This window comes from Dermochelys coriacea, chromosome 3, assembly GCF_009764565.3.
Source record: "Dermochelys coriacea isolate rDerCor1 chromosome 3, rDerCor1.pri.v4, whole genome shotgun sequence".
In the NCBI taxonomy this organism is placed as follows: Eukaryota; Metazoa; Chordata; order Testudines; family Dermochelyidae; genus Dermochelys; species Dermochelys coriacea.
Genome location: NC_050070.1, coordinates 82,204,440 through 82,227,499, shown reverse-complemented (window position 1 = coordinate 82,227,499; position 23,060 = coordinate 82,204,440). Strand labels below are relative to the sequence as shown.

The 23,060-nt window shown below is 40.1% G+C and overlaps 1 protein-coding gene across 13 annotated transcripts in view; it reads left to right on the top strand.

Moving 5' to 3' along the window:
* Positions 1-23,060, top strand: part of ATG5 (autophagy related 5) — a 116,660-nt gene that overhangs the window by 77,852 nt on the left and 15,748 nt on the right. For 10 of the 13 annotated variants that reach the window (XM_038393698.2, XM_038393699.2, XM_038393701.2 and 7 more), the window contains exon 7: positions 6,938-7,055. In XM_038393698.2, the coding sequence (XP_038249626.1) occupies positions 6,938-7,055 (118 nt within the window). Of the gene's footprint in view, positions 1-6,937; positions 7,067-8,460; positions 8,535-17,540; positions 17,660-23,060 lie in introns of those variants that run through there. The other 3 variants (XM_038393704.2, XM_043510748.1, XM_038393706.2) reach the window with 3 other exon arrangements.

Genomic DNA, 23,060 nt, shown 5'->3' with positions numbered 1-23,060 from the left:
TAACTTCTGATTAATATTCATTACTATCAACTCCCTCGTTCTTCCAGTTATGTTTTTTTAATTTCTTATAACTTCCTTCACTTCCCTTCTAAACTAGGCCAGTTTTTTAACCAGCATGGCCGCTTTCTTCAGTAGTGGGATTATGGCTTTTTTTGAGCATCTAGTAAGGTGTTCTTAAATTATTCCCGATTGTCATTCACATTTTTCTGATTAAATTGTTCTTCCCAGCTGATTTGGCTCATAATTGGTTTCAGCTTTGTGAAACTGGCCCTCTTAAAGCACCAAGTGTATGTATGTATATCTATCTACGTTTTACTGGTCTAGACTTCATTCTGCTTGCTCGCTGTAAGGAGATCAAGTCATGATCACTTGTACCTATGCTACAATTAATTTTTAGTTCTGTAATTAGCTGCTTCTTCAGCTATCCCTCGATACGAGGATGCTGTCTGCCAAGGGGGTTCTTTGGTGGGTTTTTAAGTGGCTGAAGAGTCCAATTCTTGCCCTGCAGCTTTTCCCACAGAAGTGACAGGTGTAATTTTGGAGGAGACATAGTTGTTGGCTGGAGTGCTGTGCCCTTTCTCTCCTCCTTTGTCGCTTCTCTGTCTCATGAGGAATCTGTTCTCCTCAAAGTGAGCTGTGGCTTGGTGTATGGTGTGGTACCACTGTGTTCTTTTCCACGCCTGGTCCTCCCAGTTTGTTGGGTTAATGCTCCCTTTTTAAGATGTACTTTCAGTATGTCTTTGAAATGCTTCTGCTACCTCCGCAAGCCCTTTTTCCCTGACTTAACTGAGAGAAGAGTACTTGCTTCGGGAGGCGAGTGTCAGGCATACGTACACAGTGGCCAGCGCAGAGGAATTGGTATTTCATGACCTGCGCTTCTGTACTACTGATATTGGCTGCAGAGAGAAGGCTGATGTTAATGGGTCAGTCTTCCCAGCTGATCCTGAGGATCCACCTGAGGCAGCGCTGTTGGAACCACTCCAGCCACTTGAGCTGTCTCCTGTAGGTCTCTCACCTATAGAGAAGGGTGGGGATGACAACTGCCTTGTAAACCAAGATCTTGGTACCTGTTTGTAGATCCCTATCATTGAAGACTCGTTTGAGTAGTCTTCCAAAAGATGTGCTAGCACAGCATATCCTGTATTCAATTTCTGTGTCAAGGCTGGCTGTGATTAACAACTCTTTATGTGTTTAGGACTTGGTCTAATAATAAATAAAACCCTGTGTTGGCTGTGACGTTTTTTAGAAAATTGTCATCTATAAGTTTTAGAACCCCCAAGGATGTTTTAGTACTGGCAGCATGAGACCTCCAGCATATATCACTCAAATGAAGTGCCCCAGGATCACACAATTTTTTTCTGTATACATTGTAGATAGGTGCATAAAAGGCACAGTCATCCTGTTTCCTAGTGTTGTTTGGTGGTCTGTAGCAAAACTAATATTCCATTTTGTGCTTTATCTGTTAGCAGAAAGGTTGTTGAAGATCCTTTATAACCTCGCAGTAAGACCTGGATGAATAACAGAAGGTCTGGGTCAGGGTCGAAAATATTCTCCACTGGATCAGATCCTCATGACTTGCCTTTTCACAGAACAAGCACAGTTTTTGGATAGGATTGAGATGCTACATTGTATCTCAGAAAGGCACATAGAGACTGAGGAGGGTGGACCAGAAAGACAGTCTGGTGGTTGCTGGACATTTTGCCAGAATTTGGATGGATTCAGGATCCTAGAGGATGATAGCTTAAGTATGTTTGGTAGGAAGAAGACAAAGATGGCACAAGCTAGCGTGTTTTGTGGTAACATGCACCAATGGAGTTGATTTTGCAGGCTTGGGAACTAAGGGAAGAGTGTTGTGGGGATCTTATGAACTTTATAAATAGTGGTTGTAAACATGCAGATGAAGTGTCTCTTAAGAGTGAAAGTGTTCATGTTTCCTCCTACCTCACCAGTCTTCGCTTCCCTCTCCACACTTCGTTGGCTGTTTTTGCCTATCTGCAGTCAACTTTCAAGCTGTCTTGTTTAATGTATAATAAACAATGATTAGCATATTTTGCTGACAGATAATACGTAAAATAAATGTACGAATAATGCAGGCCATGAAAGTTAAGGAAATAATTACATTGCCTGTCCTTTACTGATATTGGATAGGAAATAAAGCTCTATAAATCTCATGGAGATACTTTTCAGAGTAGCAGCTGTGTTAGTTGGAGTGGCTGGGTCATTACACATATTGAATCTATTTCCCCATGTTAAGTATCCTCACACCTTCTTGTCAACTGTCTAAATGGGCTATCTTGATTATCACTACAAAAAAATTTTTTCTCCTGCTGATAATAGCTCATCTTAATTAATTAGCATCTTACCGTTTGTATGGCAACTTCCACCTTCTCTGTGTGTGTGTGTGTGTGTGTGTGTGTGTGTCTTCTTACTATATTTCATTCTATGCATCCAATGAAGTGGGCTGTAGCCCACGAAAGCTTATGCTCTAATAAATTTGTTAGTCTCTACGGTGCCACAAGAACTTCTGTTCTTTTTTTGGAGATGCTTGTTAATCTTAGCACTTCTTATCTTAACCCGTGGGACCAAAGTAAACAAATAAAGCAAGACTTCCAGCTTTGTAATCAAATTTTGGGGCAATGTATATTTGTCTGTCAAGACTTGAAACTCAGATCTTCATTCTCCTTCCACTAAGCTATTCCTCTAATATCAGCGGGAATTTATGCTACTGAAAACTTACCAGCCTTTCCCATGTTCTCTCAAAAATTGCCATTTTTCCTTGGTGGGATCCTCTGCAAAGAGATTTTTGATCATCCTGTTCATCTGTAATAAGTAAATTCTGTTAGTCCAGTTATATGACCACTACATACTTGCTTTCCCTTCATTCTATTATTGCACTGATCTAGCATTACTTTATGATGTCCTTTCCATCTCGAGTGCAAGGAGAAGTACCTTGCCTGATCACTCTGTGTGACCTAAATTGCCATGATAATTCAGTAAGGTTTGTATCACCGTTGAATAATACAATATCTAGTTCATTAGAGTATCAGGCTCCATGGAGGCCCTCCTGACTGCTTCTCAAAAACTCCTTTTTGCGCAAGGAGTGAGAATTGAACATTCAGGCTCGGCTCCATTTGAGGAAAGGTTTAGGAAATGGCACTGGCACCATGGGATTTATGGGAGATAGACCTGTTCTTCCCCTGTTCATTTGGTTCTTGGAAGTTTCCAAAGGCCTTCTTAACCCTTGCTTCAGAGAACTCTGCTGCGAACTGAGATACTCAGAGGAAAATAACTGAAACTTTCTAGTAAAGCACAAATGTGAATGTTGGACAAAATAGCACTAGGTATTGTGGACAAACTGTGAAGTTGGTTCTTCTATTGGTGGCCCACCTGTTAGTTTATCAATAATTCAATAGTGTAAACAGCCAGAAAGAACTCCAAGATGGGGACACGTGCAGTGAACAAAATAAGAGAGTGGAATAGGGGGACAGAGGTGAAGCTGAGTCCTCAAACTGAAGGTGAGGATGAGAAGCTTGACGTTTGAAAGTTTGGACTGTATTGTCTTCAGTAAGCTCCTCTTGACATCGAAGGGTGTAGATGAAGGCAATATATGGTCCAAAGTGTCTACATTTTTTTTCCACCAAAGTGAGTTATGCCTTACCTTTCCTCTACTAAAAATATAATCTAAGAATGCAGTATTGTAATACTTTTGGTCAGACACTATTGTTGGTTATAAGGTATTTCTATCACCTGTAACTTAAACACTTTTTCGTTTTATTAGGATTTTCTAATTGAAAGCATTTATGCAAAGCCAAAGACGTTTTTTAGGAAATATTTCATGGAAAAATATACTTTTTACTGGATAATAACATAAAATGTGGTATAGTTATGTAAAATAAGTATAATGTATTTCATTTTTTGAGAGTAGTTAAATGTGCCTGTACTGTCCTAAGTATGGGAAACTTAAATAATTACGTGAGCTCCAACTGCTCATTTTAAAAATTTGTGGTTAAGTTTACGCTTGTTTAAAAGTAATGATAAATTATTGCTCTATCAGAAATACTTTAATTGTTTTAAAGTATGATGATCATTACAAAAGTTCTGCAGAATGATTTTTGACATGTTGCTGTAAGTATAATGGAGTATGCAGGAAAGACTAAAGTTTTACTTTTTCATGTTGCCAAACTGTCCACATATGGGAATTTTAAGGATGTTTCTAGTGTGGGTTCAGAATGTAAGGTAATTTGCAGTGGTTGAAGTACAATTAGGGTAGCAGCAGAATATTTAGTTAGGAAACAAGACTTTCATTTATATGGAAAGTCTGATTACTCTATGGTTTTTGAGATTAAAACCCAACACTTATCTGTAGGTTATGCTTTTTCTCTGGGTTATGCTTTTTCATTTTTAGCTGCATCCTGAATAAAATGTCAGGCTAATCTAATTGTGGATATTATGCAGTATTTGATGTGCTGTTGATGCCAAAAAGAACCAGGGAAGCAGGGGTGACTTTTTTTAGATTATATGATTGTGGAGCAAAAGTAAAGGAGCTTTTCATTGCTAACTTAATATATAATTATACAATCCCCTCAATTTAGCTCCCTTCTTAGTCTGTTTTATGTATTATGACCCGCATTTCTATACCAAATATCTGAGCACCTCCCAATCTTTATTATATTTCTCCTCAGAATACCCCTAGGAGATAGAGATAGTGCTGTTATCTCCACCTTACTCATGGAGAATGGAAGGATTGAGAGACTAAATGACTTAGACAAGGTCACAAGGAAATCGGTGGCAAGGCAGGGAATTAAACCTGGATCTCCCAGGCTAGTGTCATTATCATTGGACCATCTTTCTTCTCCAACTTATCAGTTCAAAATGCAGTTAATCTTCAGAGTTACTTATAAACTATACTCTAATAAAATGCATATAAAAAAATGCAATCCTGAAGGGTATGTCTACTCTGCACACTTAGCCCAGGTTTGAGCCTAACCTTCTGCTTTCATCCACGCACAAATGAGTCTGACTTGGGTCAGCAAGCAGTCAGGACCTGGGTTCTAGGATCCTGCTGGGGGTAGGGTCAGAGCCCGAGTTCCACTGTGACTCTGGTCGAAACCCTGTCATTTTTTGCAATGTGAATGCAACTCGGAAAGCATACACTAGGCTCCCACGTGACCATGTGGTCTTACTATCCATGGCTTCATCCTACTCCTTCCTGATACTGTCCCTACTTACTTCCTAACATTTTAAATCATTGCTTACGTTGTAATGGCTTCTTGGAATGGGGCTCAGTCTTCATTTATCCTCTGAAGTGCAGTACACATTTATGGTGCTATATAGATTTTATTTAATACTATTATATTTAAAAGTAATAAATAATTTAAAATTCCTAGAAAAATATATTGGCCAACAGTTGAATATTTGCTTTGGTAAAAGTAGAAGTTGAAAATTATTTTATTGTCAATATCGGTACAAAGTGCCTGCAAACTGTGGACCAATTTCTTGCTTCAGGAGCCGTGCTCATGCACCTGAGAGTATTTTTGATTTTCTAGATAGGATTAACTTTACCAGCTGCTGATTTACTGAACAATACAATCCAACACTAAATATTGTGGTGAATTAGGAAGTGAAAAATACTGTATCTAGTTGAAACTGTAGGAAGAATTTGGTAAGCAGAAAGTAATGACCACAAGTGGAAGGATGTCCAGAAGCGCAGTTACAATATTAATTTATGAAAAGAGGGACCACTGTTTTCTTCTGTATTTGGGCTCTAATAGGAGGTCTCTTCCATATGAATACTAACCAAGTCAAGATCTGCTTAGGTTGAGCTTTATTTTTTTATTTAACATTATGTGGTAATATTAAAAGCATCCACGTTGGTCCCCATTGTGCTAAATACTGTACAAATATAAATAAAATCCATAACAACAGCTAAAGTTAATGTGATTAATATCCTATGCACATTCGTCAGGTGAACTAACGCTACGGTTATACTTAAATGTATTTCTTTATGTTGTATTAGTAACAATACCAATTTGCATTTTATGATTAAGTAATACTGTAACCTATACAATATTAGTATTTTCCTCATACTGGTAGCTGGCTCATGCATATTGCAGTGCTTTCTTAAATAACATGTTAGAAAGTTGTCGATAAGCTAGATTTGTATTAGTCAGTTTTACAGTTTGAAAAACCTAAGTATAAAATTTTCAAATGCCTAAGATCAATTTTCAAAATTAACTTAGATTCTAAGTGCCTAAAGCACTTCTGAAAATGGGGATTAGGTTCCAAAGTGCCACAAGTACTACTTTACTTCTGAAAAAGTATCCCATAACTTCCTCAAATATTATACTGGAGGATAGAACCTTCCTTTTAATTCATGTAGCACAGTCTCACACAGGGGGAAAATAGTGAACCTGTCGGGCAAATACTAGTAATAAGCAATTTTAATTTTTACAGAATTATGTTAGTTGTTAGAATTATGTTAATTCTTTACATAATTAAGGAGCACTTTATTTTTGTCACCCACTTTTTTTAGAAACGATAGAACACAAGTGTTTTTAACTCCCATACGTAACATCTGACCATTATTAAGATATAAAACTGATTTTTCAAACTTAATTTTGCATCATGGTTTCATGACATTCCATTTCTTGTGAGAAGGGTTGTTGAGCGACATAATCGGGGTACGGTGGGGAGGAATCTTCAAAAGTATATCCAGGATTCATTCCCCTATGAAAGAAGAGAAGTGAGTCAACATAATAACATTGTTAAAAGCTGTGTCATACTAGGTTGTAGCACTTTGCCTCTGATAGAAAACAGAGGCAAAAATGTGTAAGGCATTACAATGCCAAACATTAGCCCCCCAAAAGTGGTATGATTGATTCATTTTCCTAGAGCTTAAATTACTGCAGTTTTACTAACATTTTTGTATTAAAAACAGGTAACAACAGAACGACCTTTTATACAGAAGTTATTTCGTCCGGTTGCTGCAAATGGGCAGCTAAGTACACTGGGAGATCTCCTAAAAGAAGTTTGTCCTGCTGCAATTACTCCTGAAGGTACTTTATAAACAGTTAGCATGAGATAGTATTTCTTACTGTTCCTTATTTATGTACCTGAAGTATAGTAGAAGTATGAGCTATGATGCCGAAGGTTTTGGATTCGTACTTGCTGATGATACATTATGGCATCAGAGGTGGGCAGGAGTTACTCTTGGGGGAATTCTGCACCAAAACATTAAAAATTCTGCCACAATAATTTAAAATTCTGCATGTCGAAATAATGCAAAATTTGTCGAAATAATGCAAAATAATCACGCTGGTTTCAATTATTTAGGTAATTTATTTAAACTGCAATATAATGGATGGAGAATGGAAGCAGGGAGCATTGGAAGAAATCCCCAAATCCCTTCGCCTAAAAATAAAAATGTAGTTAGGTTTGATTTCTAGTTATTAGTCAACAAATATATGCAGCCATATACACAGTGGTACCTCATAGGCCACTGAAGAGCAAGTGAGAATCAAACTCATAATTTATGTTGGCTACTGACGATCTCCAGAAAGGTCAGTAGCAAACAGTTCATGGAGCACATTTTGATAGGAAATTTTTTCAGTACAAAAGTTTTTACACCAATTCTAATTACTGAAGCACCATAAGCATTTATAAACCATGCTGTCCTTTACACCACTCTGGCAATGTAAAGGAGCCTTAAAACTTTTATACCTGTTTTATACTCCTGAGGGAATTCACAAAGACAATCAGAACAAAAGACAATCGGAACAATTCACTAATCAGGCAGGCTGCTACATTCTGCTCTGCCTGAGGGGACAGAGCCTGCCACACACCTACCTCCTCAGAAACACCCCAAACACCCTGCCCCTTCATGCCGAGCATGCCACCATAGTGAGCAAGAGGGACAGAGTGTCTCTCTCTTGCTCACGTGCACGACTGCTCCAGGCGCCTGAACCAACCTGCCTGTGCTGTTGGGGAGGAGTGTGTGATGGTTCTTTTGGCTTCCCCCTCAGAAGTCATTTTTCTGTGGGGAAGGAAAGAAATCTGCAGGGGATATGAATTCTGCGCACATGCAGTGACACAGAATTCCCCTAGGAGCAAGGAGTGTTGTTAAGGACTAAAGTACATAATAAAACTTGTTTTGGACTAACCTTTTCAGAAGTTCCCAAGAAAGTTAGGAGCTTAAGTCCCATTTTCTGAAACAATTCAGGAGCCTAAGTCTTACTAGTTATTTATGCACTTTCAAAAAGTTTACTTTTTACCATCTTCTTTCTTAAAAAAATAATTTAAAATACCCTGTCAAAAAAATGCTATTCTCGGTGCAAAATCAAGTACTTGAGAGTTAGGAAATGCCAAATTTATGGTTGCATGTGCAACATTAATTCTGCTTTCTTGTGCCCTTAAGTAAGACACAGTACACGATCATGTAACTAAAAACACTTTTTTCTACAGGACCGTGGCCTCATTCAATGTCCAAGGATGGACACTCAAGACAGAATTAAGTTTGCATGAGCAACCTAAATCTGGTATTTCATAACTTTTGAGTACTTGACCTTGCGCAGTCTAAATTTAGTTTTAACTGTTTTTTGTATATAATGGTATGTATATTATATTGAAAGCTTTTTCCTAAATTTGATTTAATCTGTGAGTATTCTTTCGCAAATGTTAAAAGGAGGATTAAGGAGAGCGTCTTTAGTTATGCTGGTTTTTGGGTGATCAAGTGCCTGCCACAGCTTCCTTTGGTATTTATTATTCAGAAAACCAGAATTCATTCTTCCACCATGAACATTGTCCTTTAACTAATTCCAAGTTATCCAAATGAAGAGAACTCTTCTTCCAATTGTTATAAATTAAAACTACAAAAAGCAAAAATCTACGAAGGTAAATTAGTAATCTGTAACTTTATATTACTTAAACTTGTCAAACTTCTGTAAAGCTTGAAGTTGAAGCTTATTTCAGAAACACTGATTTTCTTACAGAACTTGTGGTGGCCCAGACTACATGCAAGGATAAAATTAATGGCTTTTAAAAATGCACATACTTTTAAAAAAAAAAAAAAAAAAGTGCTGTTCTTGTAATTCTGCCAGATACATTTCAGATAGGAATCAACCTATGATCACTGTCTAGTTTTTTTAAATTATCTAACCGATTCCATGTAGTTTCTAACAGCACACTTGTATGATAGAATAACAATCCATTGGTGGTGTATCCTGTTGTTTCACAAATTGCATGGTATTGGTAAGTGGCTATACGGGCAACTACAATTCTCTTGTTTTGAACTTAATCCAGGAAAGATTAGAGTTTATTGAAACTGTTGTTGGATGTACATATTAAGTGGGATGAACATAAAGATTTTTTTGGCAGACTGCAGCATGGGCTTTTTCTACTGTATTTCATTTTTCTCTTATATTTGCCACCATCTTACGAGTGTCTTTGAACAGCTAACCTCTCCTTAAGTAACAATGATATTTTGAGAAGTATATTTTTGCTATTCCAGAGAAGGGCTTGCACAGGATTTACCAGAATAGAGTTGCAGTCTTTTGACCGCAAGCTAACTGACAAAAGTGAACACTTTTCTTGTTCCTTTTCACAATGCCGTCACTTCCTTTCTTGTCTTCCGTTATCATTCCCCATCTCTTCTAGAAAAACATGAGGGGTGGTTTGTGGGTGTGCGCGTGTGCGCGCACATATTCATATAACAATGTTTATCAGATCATGCTAGTTAGTTAACATAAAAAGTGAGACTGTCAGTTAATCTCAGTTAACTCAAGTGATTAACTCCAAAACAAATTAACTCAAAAAAAAACTAATTGCAGCTTTATTTGCACTGTTAAACTATAATAGAATACCAACTGAAATTTATTATAAATATTTTTGGATACTTTTCTGCATTTTCTAATGTATTTATTTCAGTTACAACACAGAATGCAAAGTGTACAATGTTCACTTTATATAATTTTTTATTACAAATATTTGTACTGTAAAAAAGATAAACAAAAGAAATAGTATTTTTTCAGTTCATCTCACACAAGTACTGTGGTGCAATCTCTTTATCGTGAAAGTGCTATTTACATATGTAGACTTTTGTTGTTACATAACTACACGGAAAACCAAAACAATGTAAAACTGTAGAGCTTACAAGTCAACTCAGTCCTACTTCTTGTTCAGTCAATCGCTAAGACAAATAAGTTTGTTTACATTTACGGGAGATAATGCCACCCGCTTCTTATTTACAGTGTCACCTGAAAGTGAGAATAGGCGTTCACGTGAACTTTTGTAGCCAGCATTGGAAGGTATTTACATGCCAGTTATGCTAAATGTTTGTATATGCCATCATGCTTCAACCACCATTCCAGAGGGCATGCTTCCGTGCTGATGCCGCTTGTTAAAAAAGTAATGCATTAATTAATTTGTGACTACACTCCTTGGGAGAAAATTGTATGTCTCTTGCTCCATAGTTTTACCCACCTTCTGCCATATATTTTGTGGTATGACAGTCTCGGATGATGAGCCAGCATATGTTGTTTGATTTAAAAACACTTTCTTTGCAGATTTGGCAATTAAAGCCAAAACAGTGCAGCCATTTTCGATAACAAGCTAGGGAAAAATACATTGTTTTACCCATGTTAAAAAATTCTAACTGCCTTTTCTTTGAAATGATCTAACATCTCCATGCTTTGGACTTGAAATTTGACAACGGGTCGTTTTTGTGTCAGGGCTGTGGCTTTTGGCATGAAAATCTGCCAAAATTTGGTCAAGTTATGAAATGTTGAAAAATCAGTCCACACATGCAGTTTACACAACTAGAGACTCCTTAGATTTTAGTATCTGAAGTCCCCAAAGATTCTGTCTGCACTGGGAATACATACTTCAGCCTGGGGCTGAGCAGGATTTTTCCTGCAATTGCAGATCTGGGCTGCTGCAATCTGTCCCAGGTCCAGCTAACTGAACTGAAAGCAGCGGGGAGATGATATCCTGTGTTCTCAGTGAGCCTCCTGCTGGACTCTGGCAGGTGTAGGAGGAAGCTGCCTCATTTAAATGTAGATGAGACAAGAGCTGGACCTGTGGGAGACTGGTGAAATTAATTGGTACAAGTAGCCTTGGAGAGAGTGGGACTGGCTGGGCAGAGAGACTGTAACTGGGAGCCAGTAGGTATGGGTGAGACTGAAATCAGATGATGAGCTCGGGGAGACTAGGACTGGCTGGGCAAGGAGACTTGGACTGAAGACCATTGAGAGAGGTGGGGAGATAGATCTGATGGAGTGGAGGGGGAGGACTGGGACAGGGAGCCTAGGTGGGAAGAAGAAGGGAGGAAGACTGCCATTGGGAGTTAGTGGGGGTGAGGTTGTGGCAACTGGAGGCTAGAGATGGGGGGGGGGGAGAGAGAGAGAGAGAGAGAGAGAGAGAGAGAGAGAGAGAGAGAGAGAGAACAGATGAGGAGCCAGGAGGGGGCAAAATTAGGACTTTCTGGGCAAGGAGACTGGGATAAGGAACCTAAAGAGTAGAGGCTGAGACTGGCTAGATGAGGAGAATGGGACTAGGATGAGGAGCCAAACTGGTGAAGAGATAGGACTGGAACAAAGATATGTTGGAGGGGATGGGGCAAGAACTGGTCACACATGAGGAGGAATGGGCAGAAGTCTGTGCCCACTAGGGAATGCTCCTCTCCAGACCTTGGAATGGAACCCTGGATTGGTGAGACTCTTCATTCCTCTGCTGTCAGCAAATATCTGTGAAACCCACTGGCAAAGTATCCAGTATTTAGTGCTAGTCAGTACATGTATATACATGCTCTTGCTTTAACTACAGTAAGGAGCATCCAAGCAGAGACACCAATGTATTCAATAGTACATTTTGATGAAAATAGAAGGGGGTTAAAATGAAGTAAAATATAGAATTTTATCTTTAAGGAAAAACTCACTCTCTTTGGAGTGTCTTGAGACTTATTTTTCCCATTTAAAAAAACTGAATATCACGTAGAAAGAGACTTTTCCTCCACAGCTTCCATGACTAAACATTTGTGGATGCATTTTTAATTTACTAGTATTGTTGAAGTCTTTATAAAACTTGTTTTCATTTTTGTCTCATGCTGCTTTGAGGACTCAAATGGTAAACATTTGGGTGTGATGATGCAAACATTAGGCTATCCAGCAATCCCAATTTTTACAGGATTGTTGTTCATTCAGAAAATCTGTGAATGAACCTCATTCTGCAGAAATGTCATTTGTGCTTTTAAAAATTAAAACAGGATAAAAAAAGACTTCCAGAATTTTTCTTTTAAGTAGGTTTTTGGTATGCTGTACTGAGTGATGTCATACAATTAGTGTTCCTTAGAGGTCAACTGTTTTAAATTAACTTTCAGCTTTTATTAATAAGTTCTATAAAAGACTACATGTTAATTGTTTTGTTGTCCTCCCTCAGTTTTTTAAGCACTGATTTACAGTAAATTATTCAGGTAGAAAATTGTATTTTAAAGATATTTGCCTCCTAGGCCTTGTCTACACTATGAAATTACTCCGATTTTACAGAAGTTGATTTTTGGGAACAGATTGTATAAAGTTGAGTGCATGCGTCCACACTAAGCACGTTAATTCGGCAGTGTGCGTCCACAGTACCGTGGCAAGCTTTGACGTTCTGAGCGGTGCACTGTGGGTAGCTATCCCACAGTTCCCGCATTCCTGCTGCCCACTGGAGTTCTGGGCTGAGCTCCCAATGCCTGATGGGGCCCAAAATTTGTCACAGATGGTTATGGCTAAATGTCGTCAGTCAACCCTCCCTCCGTGAAAGCAGCAGCAGACAATCGTTTCGTGCCCTTTTTCCTTGGATTGCCCGAGCAGCAGTTATGACCATTGTAAACACCTCACGCATTTTTTATGCAGAAGCAGAACCTGAAAAACCAAGCGAGGAGGCGACCGCAGTGCGGTGACGAGCATGAGGAGGACATGGACAGAGATTTCTCTAAAACCGTGGTCCCCGGCAAATTGGAGATCATGGAGTTAATGGGGCAGGCTCATGCCATGGAACGCCGATTCTGGCCCTGGGAAACAAGCACAGAGTGGTGGGACCGCATTGTGTTGCAGGTTTGGGATGATTCCCAGTGGCTCTGAAACTTTCACATGAGTAAGGGAAGGGCACTTTCATGGAACTTTGTGACTTGCTTTCCCCTGCCCTGAAGCACAAGAATACCAAAATGAGAGCAGCCCTCCACAGTTGAGAAACGAGTGGCAATAACCCTTGGAAGCTTGCAACACCAGACAGCTACCGGTCAGTTGGTAATCAATTTGGAGTGGGCAAATCTACTTTGGGGGTTGCTCAGATGCAAGTAGCCAGCACAATCATTGAGCTGCTGCTATCCAAGGTAGTGACTCTGGGAAATGTGCAGGTCATAGTGGATGGCTTTGCTGCAATGGGATTGCCTAACTGTGGTGGGGCTATAGACAGAACGCATATCCCTATCTTGGGACCAGACCACCAGGGCAGCCAGTACATAAACCACAAGGGGTACTTTTCAATGGTGCTGCAGGCACTGTTGGATCATAAGGGACGTTTCACCAACATCAACGTGGGATGGCTGGGAAAGGTTCATGACGCTCATGTTTTCAGGAACTCTGGTCTGTTTAAATGCCTTCAGGAAGGGATTTACTTCCCAGACCAGAAAATAATTGTTGGGGATATTGAAATGCCTCTAGTTACCCAGCCTATCCCTTAATGTCCTGTCTTATGAAGCTGTAGACAGGCACCCTGGACGGTAGTAAGGAGCTGTTCAACTATAGGCCGAGCAAGTGCAGAATGGTGGTAGTGTGTGCATTTGGATGTTTAAAGGGTCGCTGGCGCAGTTTACTGACTCGCTCAGACCTCAGCGAAACCACTATTCCCATTGTTACTGCTGCTTGCTGTGTGCTCCACAATCTCTGTGAGAGTAAGGGGGAGACGTTTATGGCGGGGTGGGAGGTTGAGGCAAATCGCCTTGCCACTGAATATGCGCAGCCAGACACCAGGGTGATTAGAAGAGCACAGCAGGAAGCGCTGCACATCAGAGAAGCGTTGAAAACCAGTTTCATGACTGGCTAGGGTAACATGTGACACTTCTGTGTGTTTCTCCTTGATGAACACCCGCCCCCTTGGTTGACTCTAATTCCCTATAAGCCACCCGCCCTCCTCTCTTCGACCACAGCTTGCTTGCAAAGGAAATAAAGTCACTATCATTTAAAAACCATGTATTCTTTATTAATTGATTATAAAAATAGGGAGATAGCTCACAAGTTAGCCTGGGTGGGGTGGGAGGAAGGTAGGAGGGAAGGAAAAGGCCACTTCAAAACTTGTTGAATGACAGCCTTCTGTTGCTTGAGCTGTCCACTGGGGTGGAGTGGTTGGGTGCTCAGAGCCCTCCCTGGAAGATTTCCACTCCATCCCCAGACACGTTAACAGACTTTTCCAGTATCTGTACTGGCCACAAATGCATCCCAAGTCCTCCAGGCTACGTAATGATTAAACGCTTCGTTTTAAAACATGTATTATATTTAAAAAGGTACACTCACCAGAGGTCCCTTCTCCGGCTTGGTTGGGTTGGGAGAGTATTTCAGTTAGGCTGATAAAAAGATCCTGGCTGTCGGGGAGAATGGTGTGCTGTGTGCTCTCCCCAAGCTTCTCCTCCTCCTCCTCCTCATCTTCCCTGTCCACAAAATCCTCAGGCATGGCGGAGAGTACCCCATCATCGGAGTCCACGGACAGGAGTGGGTAGTGGTGGCGGCTCCCCCTAGAATTGCATGCAACTCAGCATAAAAGCGGCATGTCTGAGGCTCTGTCCCAGAGCGTATGTTTGATTCTTTGGTTTTCTGGTACGCTTGTCTGAGCTCCTGAAGTTTCACACGGCACTGTGTTGCATCCCTGCTGTAGCCTCTGTCCATCATGGCCTTGGAGATTTTTTGAAATGGTTTGGCATCATGTCTTGCACAAAATCTCATCTCTCAGGTCTGATAAATGAAGGATGCAAACCCTATCAGCCAGAAGAATAAAGTGCCCCAAACAAATTCTGCCTACACACAAAACCCCTTTGTTATTACCTTACATTTTGTAAAATATCAAAGTATGAAATAATATCTAGAAAAGGTGAATTAAACGTTTGTGTTTACTCCTTATCAGACACTTTTTGAAAAAATTAATATTGGGTCACTATTATCCAGTTTTGGTAAACTTAGGAATCTTCTTATTTTCTGTTATCAAAACACTCTGGTAACTTGATGAAGTGTTACCTCTTTGGTGTGGGATAGCGCTTAAGGAGGTAACAATTTGGTAGAGATTTTCTTTGTTGTAAATATAAATTGACTTGTCTATGTATTAACTTACATGATCTTTAAATTGAAACAAAAAAGTACCAACTGCATACCATGGTATAGTAAACTGCATTTACAGTAGAATTTATTTTCTTCTAATTTATTATTTATAAGATTGTTGTCCATTGTGTGTCCATACAAAATTAATATTCAGTCAAGGGTCTCTACTAATGGTTGTCGTCATCCCTGGAGCAAATTGCCATGTATTTTCATTGTTGTTTCTGAAGTTTGGGATTTTTGTTTGTTCAAGTTTATTTTCAATTTTAATTAAATGTGGAAAAATGCTGATTTGCCTCTACAGCAAAGCATAAGTATATAAGAACATTTTCTGAATTGATCTCTGCTTTGTGGAAATCCATGTACTTTAATGGATTTGCATAAGGAGTATGTCAGAGCAGAATCTTGCCCTTCGTTTTATGTTAGTGCTTATAGATCTGTATTAATAAACAACACTTAGCAGTAAGTCTCAATGTTAGTGCAGCAGGACTAGTGTGATATGGAAGGATCATTTGGTCTCATCTATACAGTCTGAATACAATAAAATGTTTGTAACAGTCATTTATACTGTTACATGTATATAGGTGTTTTAAAAATCTTGATTTCTGTTTCTGTACAGAAAACTCACATTTTAAAGGGAGCATTTATTCTGGGATAAACTTGGGACCTGATTCTGTGAACACTACGACTAGGACATATTACTATACATTCTTCCACTGCACTAGTAGAGCTAGTCGGGGTGGGGCACAGTACACTCAGGAGTAAGTGTTTTGTGGAATGTGGGCCTTTGAAATAGCAATGTTTGTGTGTATCTTCATTGCTGTTGAAGATATTGGTATTTTTGGTTAGAACATCATTTTTCCAGCCCAGCACCTCATTGAGATTGATTGTGCAGTAAAATCATACTCATGTCTTTGTTGTATCAGTTTGTTAATGAAAATAAATGCAGCTATAAACTTGAAGTTATTACATTTCTGCAGAATCAAGTAGAGAGAATGTGTTGACAGTGCAAACCTATGATTTAAACACCTTGCGATGATAACTAATAAACAAACTAAGAAAAGGCATGGGAAACATTTGAAAGATAAATGGATTCCAGTTTTGACTGATATATTTGGTAGTTTTCTCCAGCGTGAAAGACACCCGTAAAGATATAGTTATTTTTTAGTTTTTATAGATGCCTATAAGCTAGAGTTGAGTTTGTGGCTTTATCAGAACTTCCATTTTAGAGTTTCAAACTGAAAGCAGCAGGAAAGACAAATCCTTTCATTGGTATAATAAAAGAAGTGAAATATTTGGCAGAGGAACAGACTGAAATTACATTTAAATTAAGAACAGATTATTATTTTCAGTGGATAGTTGTATAGCTGCATGTTCTTTCTACATGTCTTGTCGGTAAGCATGGATGAGTGGCAAAAAGTTGAGTATTTAAAATGCAAATTTCACTTTCCTGGTAACTTCTTACTGTTTGGCCTAAAACACTCTACCTACCTTCCGGTCTACTGAAAAATAACCAGGTATAACACACAGGTAATCTTGCCAGCGTGTAGTGTCATAATTTTAAGCTGAGGGCATTTGTCTTTTCTAAAAGCTACCACTAAGAAGAAATGATGCAATGGTTCTTCTATATGCCTTATATTAACAAGATAGAAAGATTACAGGAAAGGGTGAGAAGATCCCTGCAAGTTACTGCTCTGTAGTTATTCGCTCTACCTCATGGTACAGCAGGGGTCTCAAAGTCCCGTCCTGTGCGCCATCTGTGGCGTGAGAACCTCCCCACTGTGGCCTGTGGAGGAGAGACACGTGCAGCCACGCTGCCAGCAATGGCTGCTGCAAGCACTGCCCCTGCAGCTCCAGTTGGCTGGGGGAGAGGGACAGAGATACCATCACTAGCCGCCAGGCAGTCAGCCATGGAGGCAGCGTCACTTTTTTCCACAATGAATATAATAGTCAAAATACCAAACACAACTATCTGATGCCCACCTTGCTGCAATCCTGAAAGTTTCAACTGCTCAGTCACTGAGGCCAAAGATCAACAAACTGACAGAACTGAAGAGTTGCCAGGTGTCTGACAAACACTAAAAACTCTCTGTCAGGCAAAGAATTGTATAAAGTTGTATGACAGTTTTTTATTATTTATAAGAAATTTGAAATAAAAAATACAATGTAAATGTTTTTTTCTTTTCTGAACACCATCTTCAGTAACATTATTGGCCCTCTGGGAGGATTTGAGGACTGGCACTGGCCCTAAAGGTAAATTGAGTTTGAGACTCCTGTGGTACAGTAATTATAATACAATTACATGAACCAAGTGGGCTGTAACAACTTCCAGAAATAGAGGATACTGGCATTTGCACAGCTAATAATCTACTTCCAGTGTTATAAGGGAAAATTCCTGGTAAAAATGAGTTTTTGCATCTTAAAGGAAATCTCCTTCTCTTTTTTGATTCCTTCATTTACACCAGTCATCCTCTAGAAATGTAACTTACGGGAAATATTTAAATGTGTTCTATTTAGTGGTAAAATAGTCTTTTAAAGAAGAAATTCCTAGTCAAAACTGTATGGTAAAGGGTAAAATTGGAAGTATGGGCTACGTCTCAGTCCTATCGACTTTCAATGAGACTTAAGTTCCTTAGGCTCCTAAGTGCCCAATCATACTTGCTGACTTCATGGGTGCTCCAGAGCTAGAGGAAAAAAAGGAAAAAAAAGTAGCAGGTGCTTAGAACCCACCATCAGCCAGCTGTCCCCCTCCCCTTCAATGCCTCCCACCTGCCAGTGGCTCTGCTAATCAACTCCTCCCAGTGCCTCCTGCCTGCCACGATCAGCTGTTCCGTGGAGTGCAGGAGGTGCTGGGGGGAAGAGGGAGGAGCAGAGATGGGACATGCTCAGGGGAGGGGGTGGAACTGGATGGGAAAAGGTGGGGCAGGGTGCGGCCTTGGGGGAAGGGGTAGAGTGGGGGCGGAGCGGGGGCAGGGGTGGGGGTTTGGGGGAAGAGGTGGAATGAGGGCAGGAGGATGAGGAATGAGGCTGAGGGGGGATTGAGGAAAGGAGGAAGCTGGCACCTATGTGCCCAACCAATCACTTTTGAAAATGGGACTTAGACTGCTAAGTAACTTTTGGCCCTTTTGTAAACTTTACCCAATGTTTTTAGTTGTATGTTAGTGGTTTCAATGTCTATTACCTTTATATTACCCATAAATTTAAAAAAGCAAAAACAAATGATAGAAATCCAGAAAATTCAGAGGTAAGAGAGTAAACTTAGAAGTATTTCTATACATCAAAATATTTGGGTCTCTTCTAAGTGTTTTGTGTTTCTAATGTTTAACTCTCATTCTTGAAAACTATCTTAACGTCTCTTTGGGACAGACTTATTTTCTCTTTTAGAGATGTAGCATATTTTAAAATGTGCACCCCACATCATTAGTTCTAGACTTTTTTCTCTAAAAATGTCTCTAATAAAATGTGTTGACTTGTCACTACTTTTGCTCTTTTTTTGTATAAGTGCTATGATTTCATGATCTGGGTATATGAGGTAAGTATATGGAGACACTGTTATGACACTTGGATAACTACTTGCCTCATGGAATCATAGGGCCTAGATATCTGAATAATAGAGCCCAATATTCTACATTTAAAGAAAGGGAAGATGATAGGCTGCCATTTCTGTGGGGGTAAAATTAGGGTAGTGTGGCTATTTTAATTGTGTATGTTCACACTTTCAAAGGATTACATTATTTCTAAGTATAACACTAATTTCCTAGGTTTCTATAATTTATACACTTATAATGTATACATAATCCATTACATATGCATTTGCTTTTTTAAAACTAATGTCACTGAAAGATAATGTGTACTCTAACCATTGAGATGTACCTGCAAGCTTTCTAAATCTGTCTTGAGTTGGAGTTTGTCATAGGACTTTAAAAAGGAGGTGCTTTATACAAGGCACATTCCTTCTTCCTTCCCAACTTTCTGAATTGCCTTGCTAATATAACCTCTTTAACAGGGGGAGCATATCTCATTGGAACCTTAAGTAAAACAGGGGTAAGTGCATTGACTGCCTGCCAAGCCTTCTGAGCCTTGCCAGGAGCCTACCAATTTTTACACCCTTTTGGAGGCTTGTTGCGGGTGTCTCCAGTGAGCTCTGGGAGAATGGCAGCCTACAAGCCTTACGTGAGTTATCAAGCGGCCTTCATCCTACTCTCTTTATAAGCCTTCTGAGGATGGTTAAGGTCCTTCCCACACTACATCCTCTACAAGCAGTGGGAGTCTTATCATGACCGAGCCTCACTGTGAGACTTAGAAATCTCATGAGCCCTCACTGTCCGCTTAAAAGGCTCATAAGCTTCCTCTCTGAGCCTTAGGGACCCTGTTGAGGGTGTTCAACCCATCCCGGCTCTGAACCTTAGTAGATTCTCTGGGGGCTCCTTCACAGTCTTAATAGGCTTCTAAGCCAAAATTAGACTAATCGGGGCAGACAGTCAATTTTGCCTAAGCAGGCATCTTAGGCTTCTAATGAAACTACAAAAACTCATTAAAATGTAGTCAGTAGTGAGTTACCAGTGAGGGTAAGGCCTATGAGGATGGCAAACATTACTGGGGAGTTCTTCCCTTCTGTGAACCCCAGCCCCCCTTCCTGACTTTTCCTCTTTCACCCAGCAGTTTTGCTAAGGTCAGCAAGAGCACTGTTTCCCTTTCTGTGGAATTTAGGAGTATTTCAAAGGTATGTGCTTGTGCACAAGACAATGGGGAAATGGAGAGATGAGAAGCTTAGGATAAGGTGCCTCAGAGCACCCCCTTGAAAGGTCTTAGGAAACTTGTTCGACCCTGAACTAAATTGTATGGTCAGCCAGCCAATATGTTTTCTTATTGTCAGTCTCTAGCCTATTCTGTTTAAGCTTGTTAGAGGGCCAATTTCAGAGTAGCAGCCATGTTAGTCTGTATTCACAAAAAGAAAAGGAGTACTTGTGGCACCTTAGAGACTAACAAATTTATTTGAGCATAAGCTTTCGTGAGCTACAGCTCAATGACTCTTCAGGCACAGCAAGATCTGCCAAGCCTCATAGCTGGGTGAAGATATATATTCCATTTCACAGAAGATTTGGCTATTTCCAAGTTTAGTTTCATTTTAAACTGGAATAAAAATCTAAAATTTTGAATTTCTCTGTGAAAAGGGGATGGAGCCTTCACTTTGGGAGAATTTGCCTGGTGACTAGCCAGGAGCCGCAGAGCCTGGACATCCTGGTTTCCAAAGGAACTTTGTCGAAATCAGACTGTCTTGGCGGAACATTTTGATTTTTAGAAATTCTGATAAACCTGTTTCGGAGGTTTTTCTGACAAGCACTGATTATTATTTGTCTATTATAATAGTTTTTGGAAGCCCCAACCAAGATTGGGACTGTTTCGTGCTAGGTGCTGTACAGACATGCAATTCTTGTCCTAAATAGCTTACTGTTAAAATAGGCAAGATAGACAAAGGAGGGAGGGGAAATGGAGGCACAGATGTGGCCTGTCAAAGGTTACACAGCAGGTAGGCAGAGCTTGAAATAGAACCCAGGTCTCCTGAGTTCCAGCTTAGTGTCCTCTCTGTTAGGTAAATGTTTCTCAACTGGTGGTTTGTGACCTTCAACAGAGTCATGAAAGTCAATCAGGGTGGTTGTGAGGTGTTGAAAATTAGATGGCAATGTAAAGCGAAGAAAATCTCTCTCCTATTTCCTGCACACCCTTTCCTGTCATGACTAAATATTCTTTGTCAATCTTTCAAAACACATAAATAAATTATGGAGGTTTAGCATCACTGATATATTTGCTATGAGAATACAAAATAATATAAAGGGGGTTGACAATTTTTTACTTTGAATGAGGTGTCACTACCATGAAAAGTTTGAAAACCCTGCATTGGGCCTCACAGACTGACAACTGGGGAGAGGTGATTGTGAGGGATTCCCAATGAACCTATTGATGTTTTTGGGAGAAGGCAATACTCCTATAAGGCTTGCAGGGGGTGGGGCCTCCAGAAAAGATGCCAAAGCTTAGAGCATGACATCGGAATTGTGGCCCCAACATAGTTTTGGGGAGGGAATCTGATAGGCGCTTTAATGTGTCTATAGAGTGCAATGCACCCCTTGATGTTGACCCTCATGCTCCCTTTTTGCATTTCTCCTTTGTCCTTTTCCCACTGCTCCCCTTCTACATCTACATATCCTGCAGATCCCCTAAATGTCATAGGAAGTGAGCCCCTTCTGGTAAGAAATCAACAAAAGAAGGTTTCAGAGTAGCAGCCGTTTTAGTTTGTATTCGCAAAAAGAAAAGGAGTACTTGTGGCACCTTAGAGACTAACAAATTTATTAGAGCATAAGCTTTCGTGAGTTACAGCTCACTTCATTGGATGCATTTGGTGGAGATTTATATACACACACAGAGAGAACATGAAACAATGGGTTTATCATACACACTGTAAGGAGAGTGATCACTTAAGATAAGCCATCACCAGCAGCAGGGGGGGGGAAGGAGGAAAACCTTTCATGGTGACAAGCAAGGTAGGCTAATTCCAGCAGTTAACAAGAATATCAGAGGAACAGTGGGGGGTGGGGTGGGGGGGAGAAATACCATGGGGAAATAGAAAAGGAGTACTTGTGGCACCTTAGAGACTAACAAATTTATTAGAGCATAAGCTTTCGTGACCTACAGCTCACTTCATCGGATGCATCCAATGAAGTGAGCTGTAGCTCACGAAAGCTTATGCTCTAATAAATTTGTTAGTCTCTAAGGTGCCACAAGTACTCCTTTTCTTTTTGCGAATACAGACTAACACGGCTGCTATTCTGAAACATGGGGAAATAGTTTTACTTTGTGTAATGACTCATCCATTCCCAGTCTCTATTCAAGCCTAAGTTAATTGTATCCAGTTTGCAAATTAATTCCAATTCAGCAGTCTCTCGTTTGAGTCTGTTTTTGAAGCTTTTTTGTTGAAGGATAGCCACTCTTAGGTCTGTAATCGAGTGACCAGAGAGATTGAAGTGTTCTCCAACTGGTTTTTGAATGTTATAATTCTTGACATCTGATTTGTGTCCATTCATTCTTTTACGTAGAGACTGTCCAGTTTGGCCAATGTACATGGCAGAGGGGCATTGCTGGCACATGATGGCATATATCACATTGGTAGATGCGCCTCTGGTGAACGAGCCTCTGATAGTGTGGCTGATGTGATTAGGCCCTATGATGGTATCCCCTGAATAGATATGTGGACAGAGTTGGCAACGGGCTTTGTTGCAAGGATAGGTTCCTGGGTTAGTGGTTCTGTTGTGTGGTGTGTGGTTGCTGGTGAGTATTTGCTTCAGATTGGGGGGCTGTCTGTAAGCAAGGACTGGCCTGTCTCCCAAGATCTGTGAGAGTGATGGGTCGTCCTTCAGGATAGGTTGTAGACCCTTGATGATGCGTTGGAGAGGTTTTAGTTGGGGGCTGAAGGTGATGGCTAGTGGCGTTCTGTTGTTTTCTTTGTTGGGCCTGTCCTGTAGTAGGTGACTTCTGGGTACTCTTCTGGCTCTGTCAATCTGTTTCTTCACTTCAGCAGGTGGGTATTGTAGTTGTAGGAATGCATGATAGAGATCTTGTAGGTGTTTGTCTCTGTCTGAAGGGTTGGAGCAAATGCGGTTATAGCATAGAGCTTGGCTGTAGACAATGGATCGAGTGGTATGATCTGGATGAAAGCTAGAGGCATGT